This window comes from Macaca fascicularis, chromosome 8 (genome assembly GCF_037993035.2).
Source record: "Macaca fascicularis isolate 582-1 chromosome 8, T2T-MFA8v1.1".
NCBI classification, from domain to species: Eukaryota; Metazoa; Chordata; class Mammalia; order Primates; family Cercopithecidae; genus Macaca; species Macaca fascicularis.
Window position 1 is genome coordinate 130,040,381 of NC_088382.1, and position 15,074 is coordinate 130,055,454.

At 33.3% G+C, this 15,074-nt stretch overlaps 1 protein-coding gene across 3 annotated transcripts in view; it reads right to left on the reverse strand.

Annotated features, from left to right (window-relative positions):
• Positions 1-15,074, reverse strand: part of MRPL13 (mitochondrial ribosomal protein L13) — a 49,446-nt gene that overhangs the window by 26,276 nt on the left and 8,096 nt on the right. For all 3 annotated transcript variants that reach the window (XM_073999359.1, XM_045398633.2, XM_073999358.1), the window contains 2 exons: positions 10,104-10,197; positions 3,389-3,449 (listed from right to left, as the gene is read on the reverse strand). In XM_073999359.1, coding sequence (XP_073855460.1) covers positions 3,389-3,449; positions 10,104-10,171 — 129 coding nt within the window. In that variant the 5' untranslated portion in view covers positions 10,172-10,197. The remainder of the gene's footprint in view (positions 1-3,388; positions 3,450-10,103; positions 10,198-15,074) is intronic.

The following is a 15,074-nucleotide window of genomic DNA, read 5'->3' on the forward strand; positions in this document are numbered from 1 at the left end:
TCCTAAACAATAATTTGAAACAATTTCTACAAATGTTACCTAATACTAAATTTTTAACATGAACGTTATACTATACTGCCTCCTAGTGTACAGTTAAGATAAAACAGAAACTTTCATTTTAACATTTCAAATATTTATAAAGTATTAAAAATATAATTTATTGTAACAGCTGTGATATATATTATCAGGAGCCCTTATAACTTTTAATACTATTATATACAAAGCATATTGATATTCAAAGTATAATACTTTGACCTGTAAGGCTTAAAAACACACTAGTTAAAAAAAAAAATTAAATATTTCCTAAGAAGCAAACTCTGAGCATACTTTTATAAAACAGATATAAACAATACTAAATAAATAGTAAATCATGACACTTCTAAATGGTACGTCAGGCCTTATTATAATAAAATATCCTTCCCCCTAACCTTACCAAGAAAATTTTAGGCAGTACTATACCAAACAAATGGTTGTATCCTGACAATAGATATTTATTTTTATTATTTAAGGGAAACAAAAAAATGATATTTTTAGGTCTAACATTTTGCTAATTTATTAATGTATTGCAGTAAAAAGACAAAATAGTCTCTAATAGGAAAAAAATGCTATCTAACCTATGAGTAAAGTTGAAAGGTTAGTTCTATCAATAGTTAAAAGGAAAAATAAATCTTAAAACAACAGGAGACTTTGCCTTTAGCAATATTGGTGACTAATGTATGAATTAGAACCTCTCCCAGTATAATACACAAAGTAATAAAAATTAGTGAAGTTAATTAATATCGTTTATAAAAAAATCTTTTAAAGTATGAAAACTGACCTCACAAGGCTTCGAGGCCCCAAATTCATCCTTCTTGTGGGGATGAAGATCCTGTAAGTCTAAAGTTTAGCTCAAAAAAATCTCAGGTTGTTATAGCCCCATGTAGTTGCCATAAGTTAAGTGAATCCTTTTTGAGGAAAGCCATTTTTAACACAGGTCTTAAAGAATTCCCAGAGATGAAGTTTCAAGGTACATGAGCCTACCAAGTAAGTATACTGAGCAGATATTACAAATTGTGGACCTACAAAGGCCACAAATACGAGAATCAGATATAAATGCTAAGAATTATGTTTAATATGCATAAAGAAATATAAGAGTGGACCAAAACACGATAAAGAAACAGAAGACTATTGAAACTGATCAACAAATTTGAAAAAGAACCAAATAATAAAACTTCAAGAAACGGAAAAAAGGTAATTGTAATTAGGACCTCAGAAAAAGGTTAATCAGATTAGACACAGGTGAAAAGATACAGAACTGGAACACAGATCTGAAGAAATTACTGAGAATGCCCCACAGAGACAGTGAGACATGAAGTATGAAAGAGAGGTACTGAATCATGTACAATAAAATGCAACTGTCTCCTCTTATTATAACCAGATTTCCAAAGGGAAGAAACAGAGAATAAAGAGACCCAATATTAGAAGATTTAAGAGCTAACACATTTCCAGAACCGAAGAAACCAGTCCTCAAACGAAATAAATAAGACTGTAGTAGGAAGATATGAAAACCAAAGACAATGAAAAGGTCTTAAAGGTATCTAGAAAAAAAAGACAAGAGTACACATAAAGAAATAATTAAATCGACATCTGATTTATAAAAGCAATAATACAAGCTAAATTCCAATTGAATAATAGCTTCAAATAGCTGAGAGAAAAAAATAATGGAATAATGGTTATCTTAGAATTCCATTTATAGCAAAACTATCTTTCAAGAATGAAAGCAAAAATAAAGAAAACAGTTTCAGACAAAAAAGGTGAGTTCAGTATTAAGAGAATGTGGCTAGAAGAATGCCAGTAAGAGGTACTTCAAGGAAAAAGAAACTGATACTAGAAGGCAGGCCGAGTTACAAGAAGGGATTGTAATAAAAGAAAATTTAAAAAAATCAGTAACAGAATAAAACAATAACAAGAATGTTCAATCAGAAGAGTTTTTAAAAATCCTGAACAAAGAAAGCATGTAGATTGGGAGGGACAGTGGTAGTTAAAAATCTTCTAAGGGCTTTCATTGATTTGGAAGGAAGGTAAAAATACTGATGATCTTTAGACCTATAATAAATCAATTCAACCAATCCAAAAGAAGGCAAGAAAGAAGAGAAAATCTAGCTACATGATGTTTACAATAAAAACATCTATAACATAATAACTCAGTAAAGTTTAAACAATGAAATATATGAGGCAAACACTAATCAAAAGTCAGCTAATGGAGCTATCTTAATATCAGAACAAACAGACACATTATTGGAGATGAAGAGGATCAGTACATAATGACCCTGATCAATTGTTTAGAAAGATTACAATTCCAATCTTAAATTCATCTAACACTAAACCTTCAAAATATATAAGGCAAAAATTGACAGGAAAAAAACATAAGAAAAATAAATAAAACATAAACAAGCAGAGTGCCTACAGTCCTAGCTGTTTGGGAGGCCAAAATAGGGAGATTGCTTGAGCTCAGGAATTTGAGTCCAGCCTGGGCAACGTAGCAAGACCCTGTCTTTAAAAACATAAACTAAAAATAGAATAAAGTCTGAGTGTGGTGGCTCTCGCCTTTAATTCTAGCACTTGAGAGGCCGAGGTGGGAGGATGGCTTGAGCCCATGAGTTTGAGACAAGCTTGGGCAACATAGGAAAACCTGGTCTCCACAAAAAATAAAAAGTTTTAGCAGGGTATGGTGGTGCGTACCCGTAGTCCCAGCTACTTGAGAGGCTGAGGTGGGAAGATCCCTTGAGCCCAGGAGTTTGAGGCTGCAGTGAGCTATCATTGTGCCACTGTGCTCTAGCCTAGGTGACAGAGTGAGGCCCTGCCTCCAGAAAAATAAATAAATAAAGAAATAATAAAATAAAATGAAAGTAGTTATGTTTTTAAGAACTTTACTATTTTTTCCAGAATAAAATGGACAGATCTGTAAGAAGAAATTAATAAATCTACAATTGGGATGTTAATAAATAAAAATAAACTCAGATAATATTCGAGTTAACAAAAAAAGTCAGAATACAAGAACACACTTAGCATGTTTGAAAATATATGTATACACATGCATACATATATCTCTCTCCTTTCCAAGGCATTTCAGCAAACTCATCATATACTAGGTGATTATGCAGGTATCAAAATTTAAAAAGAAAAACATCAGAATTCTTCGACTAAATGCAAAACATAATACATAGCAATTAGAAAATACATAGAGTTGAATAATAAAAATAATACTTATCAAAACTTGTGTGATACAGCTAAAGTGAAGAATTTATATCCTTGAATGCTGACTATATTAAAAGAGAAGGGAGACTGACAAAACAGTGTCTGAATTGGTCTTTCCAAAGATGATTAATAAAAAATACAAGAAACTTACTGCCACTGGATCCCTCAGGTGAAGCTGAGCAGCTGTTACTTGTCTAAATCCACCTGGGTAGCTGTAAAAAGGAGCAAAGACATTAAAACTGGGCATAGGCTGATACCGTATTCTTAAACTGATTATTCTTTTATAAGAAAACTATTTTAATAAATTGTTTCTGGAAACTATGCTGTTCATTAGCGTTTTCAAAATTAAGTAGTAATCTACGCTCTTTGAAATGCTATTCTCTTAAATGGTCAACTACCATTACATCATAAAAAGTTCTACTTCTTGGAAAAACTTATTGGCATAAGTATATTTCTATATGAATTGTAACTTATTAATTCATTCACTCATTACGGGGCAGTTTATTACTACTTGATTTAACAAAGAAATAGAAACAAGCCAGAATATTTCATGTTCGTTACCAAATTAGATAAACTGTATAAACTACGGGTTAGGTCTGGGGAAAATGTTGGTAGTCCACTTGGTTCTGAAGTCAAGTTCATACTTTAGACAGCCAGTAATCATGTTTCCTCTTAGCAGTTTGTAAAGGTCTCTAAGTGCTACATATTGGCTCTAAGTAATATAATATTTCATTGTGCTCAGATCAATTATTCTTTATAAAATGAAAAAAGTGGCAATTACAAAATATACATTGAATAGTATTGAAGGCAGCTTAGCTTCCAGATACCCCAGATGCAGGGATGGAATCTAGGTTTTGTCAGTGACCCCCAGTGTAATATCAGGCACCTCATTTTACCTCTCTGCTTATAATTTTACTCATATGAATAAATATTATCTACCTCACAAGATTTCTGGGTCAAATGAAAAAATATTTCTGAAAGGGACTGGGAAATTTAAAACAAAAACAATACATATATAGATGTAAGGTTCTATTATCCTAAATAGATAAATAAAGTCCAAATGATTTTAAGAAAGGGGGAAGAAATTGGAAAGTCAGTGTGGAATCTGCAAAAAACCTCAAGATTACCTAAATATGGTTCTTTCCATATGTTCCCTTCAATAAAATTTGAAAATATTTTCAAGGTGATTTAAGAAAACACGTTTTAGGAATGAAACTTATCAAAGTTAGAAGTTTGCTGAGAAAGATAGTTTTAAAATTGATATTCTCTTTTTTCATGGAATCTCAGTTTTAGAAAAAGAAATGCCTGTCTAGACTTCTATTCCTGCATTCTTTCTCTCCATGGAAAAAAATGTTTTGCAATTTCTATGCTAAAAGATGATCTTTCTAGTTTGAAAACTGAGATGGCAAATTCTAAAACATACCATTTACAATATATTTGAGAAGTTTGGACTTTATTCTGAAGTATTTGGAAAGCTAATGTAAAATTTTGAGTGGAGGATGACTTGAGTAATGCAACACTCAATCGATTTTTACTAGTAAGAAAATAGCTACACTCTTTCCTCCAGTATGGGATGGAGTAAGAGAACATTTGTTTTAAATGCTAGCCAAGGGCTTTTCATTGAAATTAATTCAGTAAACACTGAATGTGTATCATGCTGGGACTGGGGACACAGATAAATATGACAAAATCCTGTCCTATTTAAAATTGAAAAATTCTATTGATACAACTAGTAGTAAGTTGTATTTCTAACTCATGCCAATGTATTTTAGACGACTAAAGACTTAGATGTGAAAGTTCAAGGTGCACGCACACCCAATTCAACCAACTCCTAAAAAATTCGAAGTAAATGTTTACGAAAATCTGAACAAGAAAGAATTTCTGAGACTGAAAACAGAAGAAATTACAAAGGAAAAGGCATCCAATAATATAAAATTAAATAACTATACAGTAAATAACAAAAATTTTGTTAAAAGTAAAAAATAAAATAGTGGATTAATAATCTTAATAGATAAAATGTTCATTGAAAGTGATAAAGTAACACTGAAACTTCATTATTATGCAAATGTAAATATTCAGCTGCATATCAAAAGACAACAGCCTTATTTTTAAAGATAATACTGTCTGCACAGATTTAGGATAACAAACATTTGTATGCTCTTCTATGGCTTAGTAAACTCATGATTGAAAATACCTATCAAAAGACCTATAAATGACCATTCCTTTGATCTTGAAATACATTTCACTTTCAGAGATTTTAAATAATCCTACATATATGAAAAAAATCATTGGACAAAGACATCACAGGATACAAAATCAATGTGCAAAAATCACTAGCAAAAAACCACTAACATTCCCAGACACTAACAAGAGTCAAGTGCAGAGTCAAATCAGGAATGTATTCCTGTTCACAGCTACCACAAAAAGAATAAAATACTTAGGAATACAGCTAATTAGGGAGGTGAAAGATTTCTACAAGGAGAACTACAAACTACTGTCCAAAGAAACCGGAGATGAAGGCTGGGTACAGTGGCTCATGCCTGTAATCCCAGTACTGTGGGAGGCTGAGGTGTGAGAACTGCTTGAGCCCACAAGTTCAAGAAATGCCTGGACAACACAGTGAGCCCCCATCTCAAGAGAAAAAAACTTTTTTAAAGTTAATAATAAAAAGAAATCCGAGATGACAGAAACAAATGGAAAAACATTCTATGCTCATGGATAGGAAGAATCAATATTGTTAAAATGGCCATACTGCCCAAAGTTTATAGATTCAATGCTATTCCTATTAAATTACCACTGAGATTCTTCACAGAACTAGAAAACAAATTTCAAAATTCATATGAAACCAAAGAAGAGCCCGAATAGCCAAGGCAATCCTAAACAAAAAGAACAAAGCTGGAGGCATCATGCTACCCAACTTCAAACTATACTACAGGGCTGTAGTAACCAAAACAGCATGGTACTGGTTAAAAAAAAAAAAAAAAATACATAGACCAGTGGATCAAAACAGATAACCCAGAAATAAGACCACATACCTACAACTATTTGATCTTCGACAAACCTGGCCAAGAAAGCAATGGAGAAAGGATTCCCTGTTCAATAAATGGTGCTGGGAGAACTGGCTAGCCATATGCGGAAGATTGAAATTGGACCCCTTCCTTATACCACATACAAAAATAACTCAGGATGGATTCCAGACTTAAATGTAAAACCCAAAACTATAAAAACCCTGGAAGACAACCTAGGCAATACCATTAAGAACAAAGGCATGCGCAAAGATTTCATGACAAAGATGCAAACTGCAATTGCAACAAAAGCATAAATCGACAGACGGGATGTAATTAAACTAAAGAGCTTCTGCACAACAAAAGAAACAGAATAAACAGACACCTACAGAATGAGAGAAAATTTTTGCAAACTATGCATCTGATAAAGGTCTAGTATCCAGCATCGTAAGGAACTTAAATTTACAAGAAGAAATAACAAACCCCATTAAAAAGTGGGCAAAGGACAGGAACATACACTTTTCAAAAGAAGACATACATGTGGCCAACAATCGTGGAAAAAAAGCTCAAAATCATTGATCATTAGAGAAACGCAAATCAAAACCACAATGAGATGCCATCTCACACCAGTGAGAATGGCTATTATTAAAAAGTCAAAAAATAACAGATGCTGGCAAGGCTGTAGAGAAAAAGGAATGCTTTTACGTTGTTGGTGGGAGTTTTACACTATTGGTGGGAGTGTTCAACCACTGTGGAAAACAGTGTGGCAATTCCTCAAAGTCCTAAAGACAGAAATACCATTTGACCCAGCAATCCCATTACTAGGCACATACCCTAAGGAAAATAAATTGTTCTGTTATGAAGACACATCCACATGTGTGTTCACTGCAGCACTATTCATTATAGTAAAGACATGGAATTAACCTACATGCCCATCAAAGGTAGACTGGATGAAGAAAATGTAGTACATATATACCATGAAATACTACATAGCCATAAAAAAAGAACAAGATCATGTCCTTTGCAGCAACATGGATGCAGCTGGAGGCCATTATTCTAAGCAAACTAACACAAGAACAGAAAACCAAATACTGCATATTCTCACTTATAAGTGGGCGCTCAGTGATGAGAATACAATAACACATAGAGGAGAACAACACACACTGGGGCCTACTGGAAGGTGGATGCTGGGAGTAGAGAGAGGAAAATAACTAATGGGTACTAGGCTTAATACCTGGGTGATGAAATAACCTGTACAACAAATCCCCATGACACAAGTTTACCTATGTAACAAACTTCACATGTAACTGAACTTAAAAGTTAAAAAAAAAAAAAACAAAAAAAAACCCAAGAATTGAAAAAAAAGATGTTTATCAGCCCTGTATAAAAGCCAAAATTTTCATTTCAAAAAACAGAACAATGATCAAGTATCATAAATCATTTTGTGCACTACTACTTAGTAACCAAAAATAATACTTACAAAAAGGTTCTTTGAGATTTTCTATTAAATGAAAAAGGATATAAACTTGTATATACAGTTATCCCTCTCCATCTGTTGAGGACTAGTTCCAAGACCTCCTAAGGATACCAAACTCCAGGAATGTTCATATCCCTGATATAAAATGGTGTAGTAATTGCATATAACCTACACATATCCTCTTGTATACTTTATATCATCTCTAGATTACTTATAATACCCAATATAATGTAAATGCTATGTAAATAGCTGTTATACTGTATTGTTTAGGGAATAATGACAAGAAAAATGTTTGTACATGTTCAGTATTGATGCAATTAAAAAAAAATTACAGGCCGGGTGCAGTGGCTCACGCCTGTAATCACAGCACTTTGGGAGGCCAAGGCAGGTGGATCACCTGAGGTCAGGAGTTCGAGACCAGTCTAGCCAACATGGAGAAACCCTGTCCCTACTAAAAATACAAAAATTAGCTGGGCATGGTGGTGCACACCTGTAGTCCCAGTTACTCAGGAGGCTGAGGCAGCAGAATTGCTTGAACCTGGGAGGCGGAGGTTGCAGTGAGCCAAGATCGTACCACTGTACTCCAGCCTGGGTGACAGAGCAAGACTTCATCTCAAGAAACAAAACAAAACAAAAATTTTACATTTCCACAATGTGGAATCCATAGATATGGAGGGCTGATTGTATATTAAAATGTTAACTCATGGGATCAGGAGTGAATTTTACTTGCCTCTTTAAACTTCTCTATATTTTCTAAAATTAGTATATCCTAAAAATTTTACAACTAGCAAGCTAAATTTTGAATATGTAATTGTAATATAGTGTTATGAGCATAATAAAGTAGTATGTCCAAAGTGTAAGTGAACAGTCAACAGAAACAAAAAGCAATCAACTCTTTGAGTGATGAGGAAATAGAAAAGGTATCCCAGAAAATGTGACATCTGAGCCAATTTTTAATGGCTAAATAGGAGAAGTCCTCACTGTCAGGGAACAACACGTGCAAAGGCAGAAAGGAATGAAATAGCATTATGTTGTCTAAGAAGAACTATGAAGCAGCAGTGGGAACTGGTTTCCAATGACTTGTAAAGGAGTTTGAATTTTCATCTATCAGTGAGAAAGCACTACTGACAGGGACACTACCAGCTGACGTACACATTATGGTAGCTGTTCACTACTGGCTATGCTGTTATTTTCCTTCATTTGCAGTAACACTACATATTATTGCTATAGTAATTTCCATAGTATTTTGTGTCAATACTTCCCTTTATGCTTTTATCACATTATGTTATTCTGACTTTTAATATTTCTTTCCCAATTACCTCTCAATTTTGTAGAACTTGGTTTATACACAGAGATTTGCCAATAGCTGACATTACTAAAGATGGATGTAAATTCAGTTTTGTTAACTTATATAAAGATTTCATGAATGTATTTTAAGGGGAGGAATGGGCAAAGGCTGGCTCAAAGAAGCAAAACAGTTGTTCCAAATATTTAAGATGCACTTGGGGCAAGAGATGAAAAGAAACGAATGGGAACATCAAAGGCGAAGATGCATTTGGAAATAAAATAGTGATTTTGATCAAGAATAAAAAATCAACATTTCTAACCAACCATAACTTGGGTAATAGTATAGAAAGTATACTTAATTAAATGTGCACATGACCTGAAGCTGTCGATTAACTAATACATGAGATGATAAAATCAGGATCTTAAAAGGCTGGAGATAAAATTTAACATGGAGTAAACTTAAGGTCTTGCAATTGAATTAAATTACAACTAAAGCACACAGGAAGGAGGAGACATGATTCAACAGGAGTATACCTGAAAAACACTTAGGAGTTTTAGCTGACAGTAAACTCAAACACAGAAATACTATGGCCTTGAAGAAAAGTTCTACTGCAACAGAAGATTGCCTAACTGAAAAATGGAGAGTCACGCTGTATTTGGAAACCAACAGAACACACCCAGGTGAGTATATTTACTTAAGAGCGATACTGACAAACAAGATTTTATCTAGAGAAGAGTGACCATTCCTTAAACATCTTGTTAACTTTCAGGTGTTTGGGATGGTTCTGAAAACAGCAGTAAGATGAATTGTAGGAAGCAGAAATACAGAAGTAAAAGAGTGACTAAAACATGAGATTAATCTTGTTCACAGGTTATATGAAACACTTCTAGGATAAACAAATACTATCAGGTAATAACTACATTTGGTATAGTTGTGTGGTTTTTAAAAACTGAGTAAATTATATACATGGCATGAGTAAAATTAGTAATAAATGCCGATTCTTAAAAATATCTTTTTTCTTTTAAGAAAGAAGAACTGTATTCTTAAACTAATATATTTTAACTACCTGCTTTCCCTGACAATAGCATTATCTTACCCAGTATGCGAAGAGTATACTTTTTGCTCCCATTTGTTTCCAGAAAATGCAATGTGTCTTGTGTTCATTATAACAACATGATCCCCACAGTCACCTAGATTTTAAAAAGAAACAAGATTTTGTATGAAAAATACAAACCTTAAGAAAAAGTGTCCTTGGTTATTTATAAAGCCTAAGTTCAAACAACGTATTAAAAAAATAAAAAGCAAGTCACAGTGCAACATCAAAAATCCTTGAATAGACTTCTGTTACTTTTTAATATAACATCTAAGTATAGAAAGAGTTGGCTGGCCATTTGGAAAATCTCAACACTGCAAAGTAAAAGAAATTTAATAAGGGTGCCAATAACAACAATACATCTTTAAAAGGCAAATTACTGTTATTACTCTTCCAATAAATAATTACACTTCAGTAAAAATGTTTGTATTAAGTGCCTTTAAATGTCTGATACAAAATTTCCCTGAAAAATAGTGAAGAAAATGAAAACAATATGTATATAGACATAAAAAAGCACGTTTCACCTATAGGTAAATTGAAAACAAACATAAAATATTACAATTGATGATCATTTTTTGCAAATTTAGAGAGCAGACTGCTATGATCTTATTAACTACCATGGAAAGGTTTTTTTCCAACTATGTATATAGTAAATTTAAACTGCTACTCTCAACTATGACTACACAAACATATTTGACAGGACAGATGACCTGAAAATCAAAATATGTGTATCTGCACTCATTTTCTATCCCTAAGTTTGGCTGTTCATCTGAAAACAAACTAAAAAGTTAACATGTACATTTTCAAATGACTTACTATATATGACAAAATCAAGTAATCAGAAACATTTATAAAACACCTATTCTACTAATAGAAAAAAACAAACCTAAAGATATTCTAAAACTTAAGAAAAAAAAACACACTAAAAATAACAAACACAAGTATAATATATATGAAAACTAAAGATTTTAAGATTCTATGCAGAGCTCTAAATTTGAATGGCAGAATTTTCAGAGATGTTCATAGTCTATATAGGAAAAGAATAAAGAAAAGAAAATAAAGCAAGTGGGTTTTCATCACTAGAGTGAAAGGAAATTCAGAGGTATGAATGAAAGACCTGGGAAGCTTGCTGTTATTAGATGGAAAAGAATAGTCTGACAATATTTAATTAAATGATTGAAGTTCCGAAAAGTGACACCCTGTTGGCTATTGAGGCAGTTGGGCAAATGCAGCAGAAGAGTAAATAGAGAAGGTGAGAAGATAACCAGACAGCCTCAAAAAACGATGAAATTACTTTAGCTCACATCCAGACATTTACAGCAGAAGATTAAGTGATTTGCAAAGGCTCACACACTAAGTTACCTAATACCAAGTATAGGCTCTTTCCATAACATCTATTTGGAGGAAAAAATTGAATCTTTAAACTTTCCACTAAAACTGAATTTACTTTTAAATTGTTAAGTTTTAAATACAGGTAAAGCATCTTGAGCCACTCAAAAAATATTTATAGAGAGCAAAAAAATCTTTCATGGGGCATTAGACAGATTGCCACAAAGCAACTGAAAATCATGTTCTTTCAGTTCTAAGGTATCACATCTAATCTAGGAAAAAATTGTTCTTCCTCAATAATATATGCCAAATCTCTAGTAAATTCATTCTAAGAAGCAGTGAATTCATTGCTTCTAGTAAATTCATTACTAACGCTAAACAAAAACTAAGCAGCAATTAAATACACGCTTTTAACTGTATTTCATTAACACTAAAGTCAGTAGTAATGTAAGACTGTAACCCTGGATATAGCACAATTGTTTCTGTCTAAATTTCTATTAAGTTAAATAGTTTCATTTTATAATTTTTAACTTAAAGCTGCACATTTAATATATATGTACCCAATGTAAATAAATCATAGCTCTAGTGCTTGATCAAGAGATGTTCTGAAGAGAAATTAAGTTGAAAAATAGTATAATAGTAAACAATTTTTAGAAATAGGAATTGTGAGTTTATTTATAAAAATTCTAATCTTAAACTTCTAACTTTATCTGACTCATCAGTATAACACTAGGTGCTAAATTAAATGGCCAAATACATTCAAACTAATTCAGACAAAGTGAAAACTCAACAGCTTCATGTCACAAAACCTAAAGTCTCAGGTAGGTTACACCATCAGGGGCACCTCTTAGTCCTATACCGCCTCAATGTTTTGGCCCATCTTCTCCCTTAAGCCAGAATTAAGTCATAATTTTTCCTCAAAATTGCCTGGGAGGAAAGCAAGTAATATTTATTCAATATCTTCTACTTTCAAAGCACTGAGCTAGGCATTTTATAGTCACTTTTAACACTCAAAGTCTCACAACTATCGTGTTGGGTAAAGCTAATGTACTCCCTCTGCCTGCCACTTTTTACTATTTAATAATGTTTAATGAGAAAACAGAGTCAGAGGTTAAACAACTCAGCTAAAATGATATGTCTAATAAGTGGTAAAGTTAAGCTTCAAATACAACTCTAGTAAAACTTCAAAGGCAGATCTTACATGTCTACTACAACCAGATGGCAAAAAGTGGTAGTTATAATGCCATAAGGAGGCAATGATATCACTCACTAATCAATTACGTATTCTTTTCTGCTAAATTCTAAGATCTCAGAAGTCCTTCTCAGCAAACCACTGACAGGTTACAGTTATTTGCCATCTTTGTACTTCCCCATGTATCAACTCCTTGGTTAGGGATTCAAGGAGACCTAGAGTATAGGATAACTTTTTGTAGCCTTATTTACCAGTTTTTCCAACACTACTGTCTGTGCCAAGTAAGCCATGCTATTTAGGTTGGTGCAAAAGTAATTGCAGTTTTTGCAACTGAAATAACGAACTCTACTTTGTTCTAGCATTTGTATAATTTTTTTGGTCCTAGATCCCTGCTGCAGACTCTTTAATTATAGATCCCTCATATAGAGTTGCCAGACACAGTAAGTGTTTATGAAAATCCCTAGTGTTCGTTTTTAACCATGTTTGAAATATTCAGATTCTATGCAAGGGCAGATTCAGATAGAGACACCAATTTGCTTGCTGGGAGTCTCCAGCTCTTTTAAAATTTACTTTATAACCCTTTTCCATTGATGAACAAATCCACTTGCTATGTATTACATACTTACTAATGCCATGTATCATTCTTGATGCTGGGGATATAGCAATGAATGTAACTGAAAAACTTCTTTTTATTTTTTTAAACTTTTATTTTAGGTTCAGGGGTAAATGTACAGGTGTGTTATACAGGTAAATTGCATGTCGGGGGGTTGAATATACAGATTATTTTGTCACCGAGGCAATAAGCAGAGTACCCAATAGGTAGTTTTTTGATCCTCACCCTCCTCCCACTCTCCACCCTCAAGTAGTTGTCTATTGTTCCCTTTGTGCCCATGAGTACCCAATGTTTAACTCCCACTTATAAGTGAGAACATGCAGTATTTGGTTTTCTGTTCCTGTGTTAGTTTACTTAGGATAATGGCCTCCAGCTCCATCCATGTTGCTGCAAAGGACATGATCTCATTTTTTAATGACTCTACAGTGTTCTATGGTGTATATGTACCACATTTTCTTTATCCAGTCTACCACTGATGGACACTTACGTTGATGCCATATCTTTGCTATTATGAATAGTGCTAAAATGAACTGTACATGCTTTAAGTTCTTTCAGAAATCACCTAATTGCTTTCTAGAATGACTGAACTAATTTGCACTCCCACCAGCAGTGTATAAGCATGGCCTTTTCTCTTTGGCCTTGCCAACGTCTATTATTTTTTGACCTTTTAGTGATAGCCATTCTGACTGGTGTGAGATGGTATCTCATTGTGGTTTTGACTTACATTTCTCTTATCATTAGCGATATGGGCATTTTTTCATTTGCTTGTTGACTGTATGTATGTCTTCTTTTGAAAAGTGTCTCTTTATGTATGTCCTTTGCTCACTTTTTAATGGGGTGGTTTTTTGCTTGTAAATTTAAGTTCCTTACAGAGAAATTCTTGTTAATAAATCTTATGCTCTAGTGGAAAAGCCAGATAATAAACAAACAAATAAATGAATATGCAATATGCCAGGAGCTGATGAACATGGGAGGATAAAGAGTAATAGAGTGGAGGGATTATTAATTGGTACAGGTTTTTCATCAACTTAATTTTCACTTCTCTGGGATAATGTCCAAGAGAAATGAAACTGCTGTGCTATATAGTAAGCTCATGTTTAGTTTTAGAAGAAACTGCCATATTCTTTTCCAGAGTTGCTGTACCATGTTACATTTCTACCAGCAATGCATCAGTAATCCAGTTTCTATGCATCCTCATCAGCACTTGTCACTATTTTTTATATTAGCTATTTTGATAGTTGTGTAGTATTATCTCGCTGTGGTTTTAATTTGCATTTGCCTAATGGCTACTTATATTGAACATCTTTTCATGTACTTATCTGCCATCTGTTCATGTATTCTGCCCATAGTCTAATTAGATTGTTTGATTTTACTGTTGAGTTTTGAAAGTTCTTTATATATTTTAGATATGACTTTTGTTGATGATGTAGTTTGCAAATATTTTCTTCCAGTCTGTAGCTTGTTTTTTTCCCCTTTATAGGGTTGAATCCTTCCTTACAAGCTGTTTGCTTTAGCATAGTGGTTTTTAAAGTGCAGGTGATCAGTCTTAGGCTTCTAAAAGGTGACTCAAGGCACAAGGATCTAGGTTCTTCTTCCTTCAACTAGGACAGTACTGCTTTTATTTATTGGGTTTCCTTGAAGATTTAGTTTGAGAAATGTTTGAAAAATAGCTATTCTGAATTAGTGATAAACAACAAAGTTTGGCTTTGGCCTTTATGTTTGTTTCTAAGTTTGGAAGGACAAATGTCCCAATGGCTACTTCAGTGTTATTTTTGGCATCCCTGAACTTGTGCACAGCCAAGGTGATGAATGATCATATAGGTTACCATAAAATCTGCTG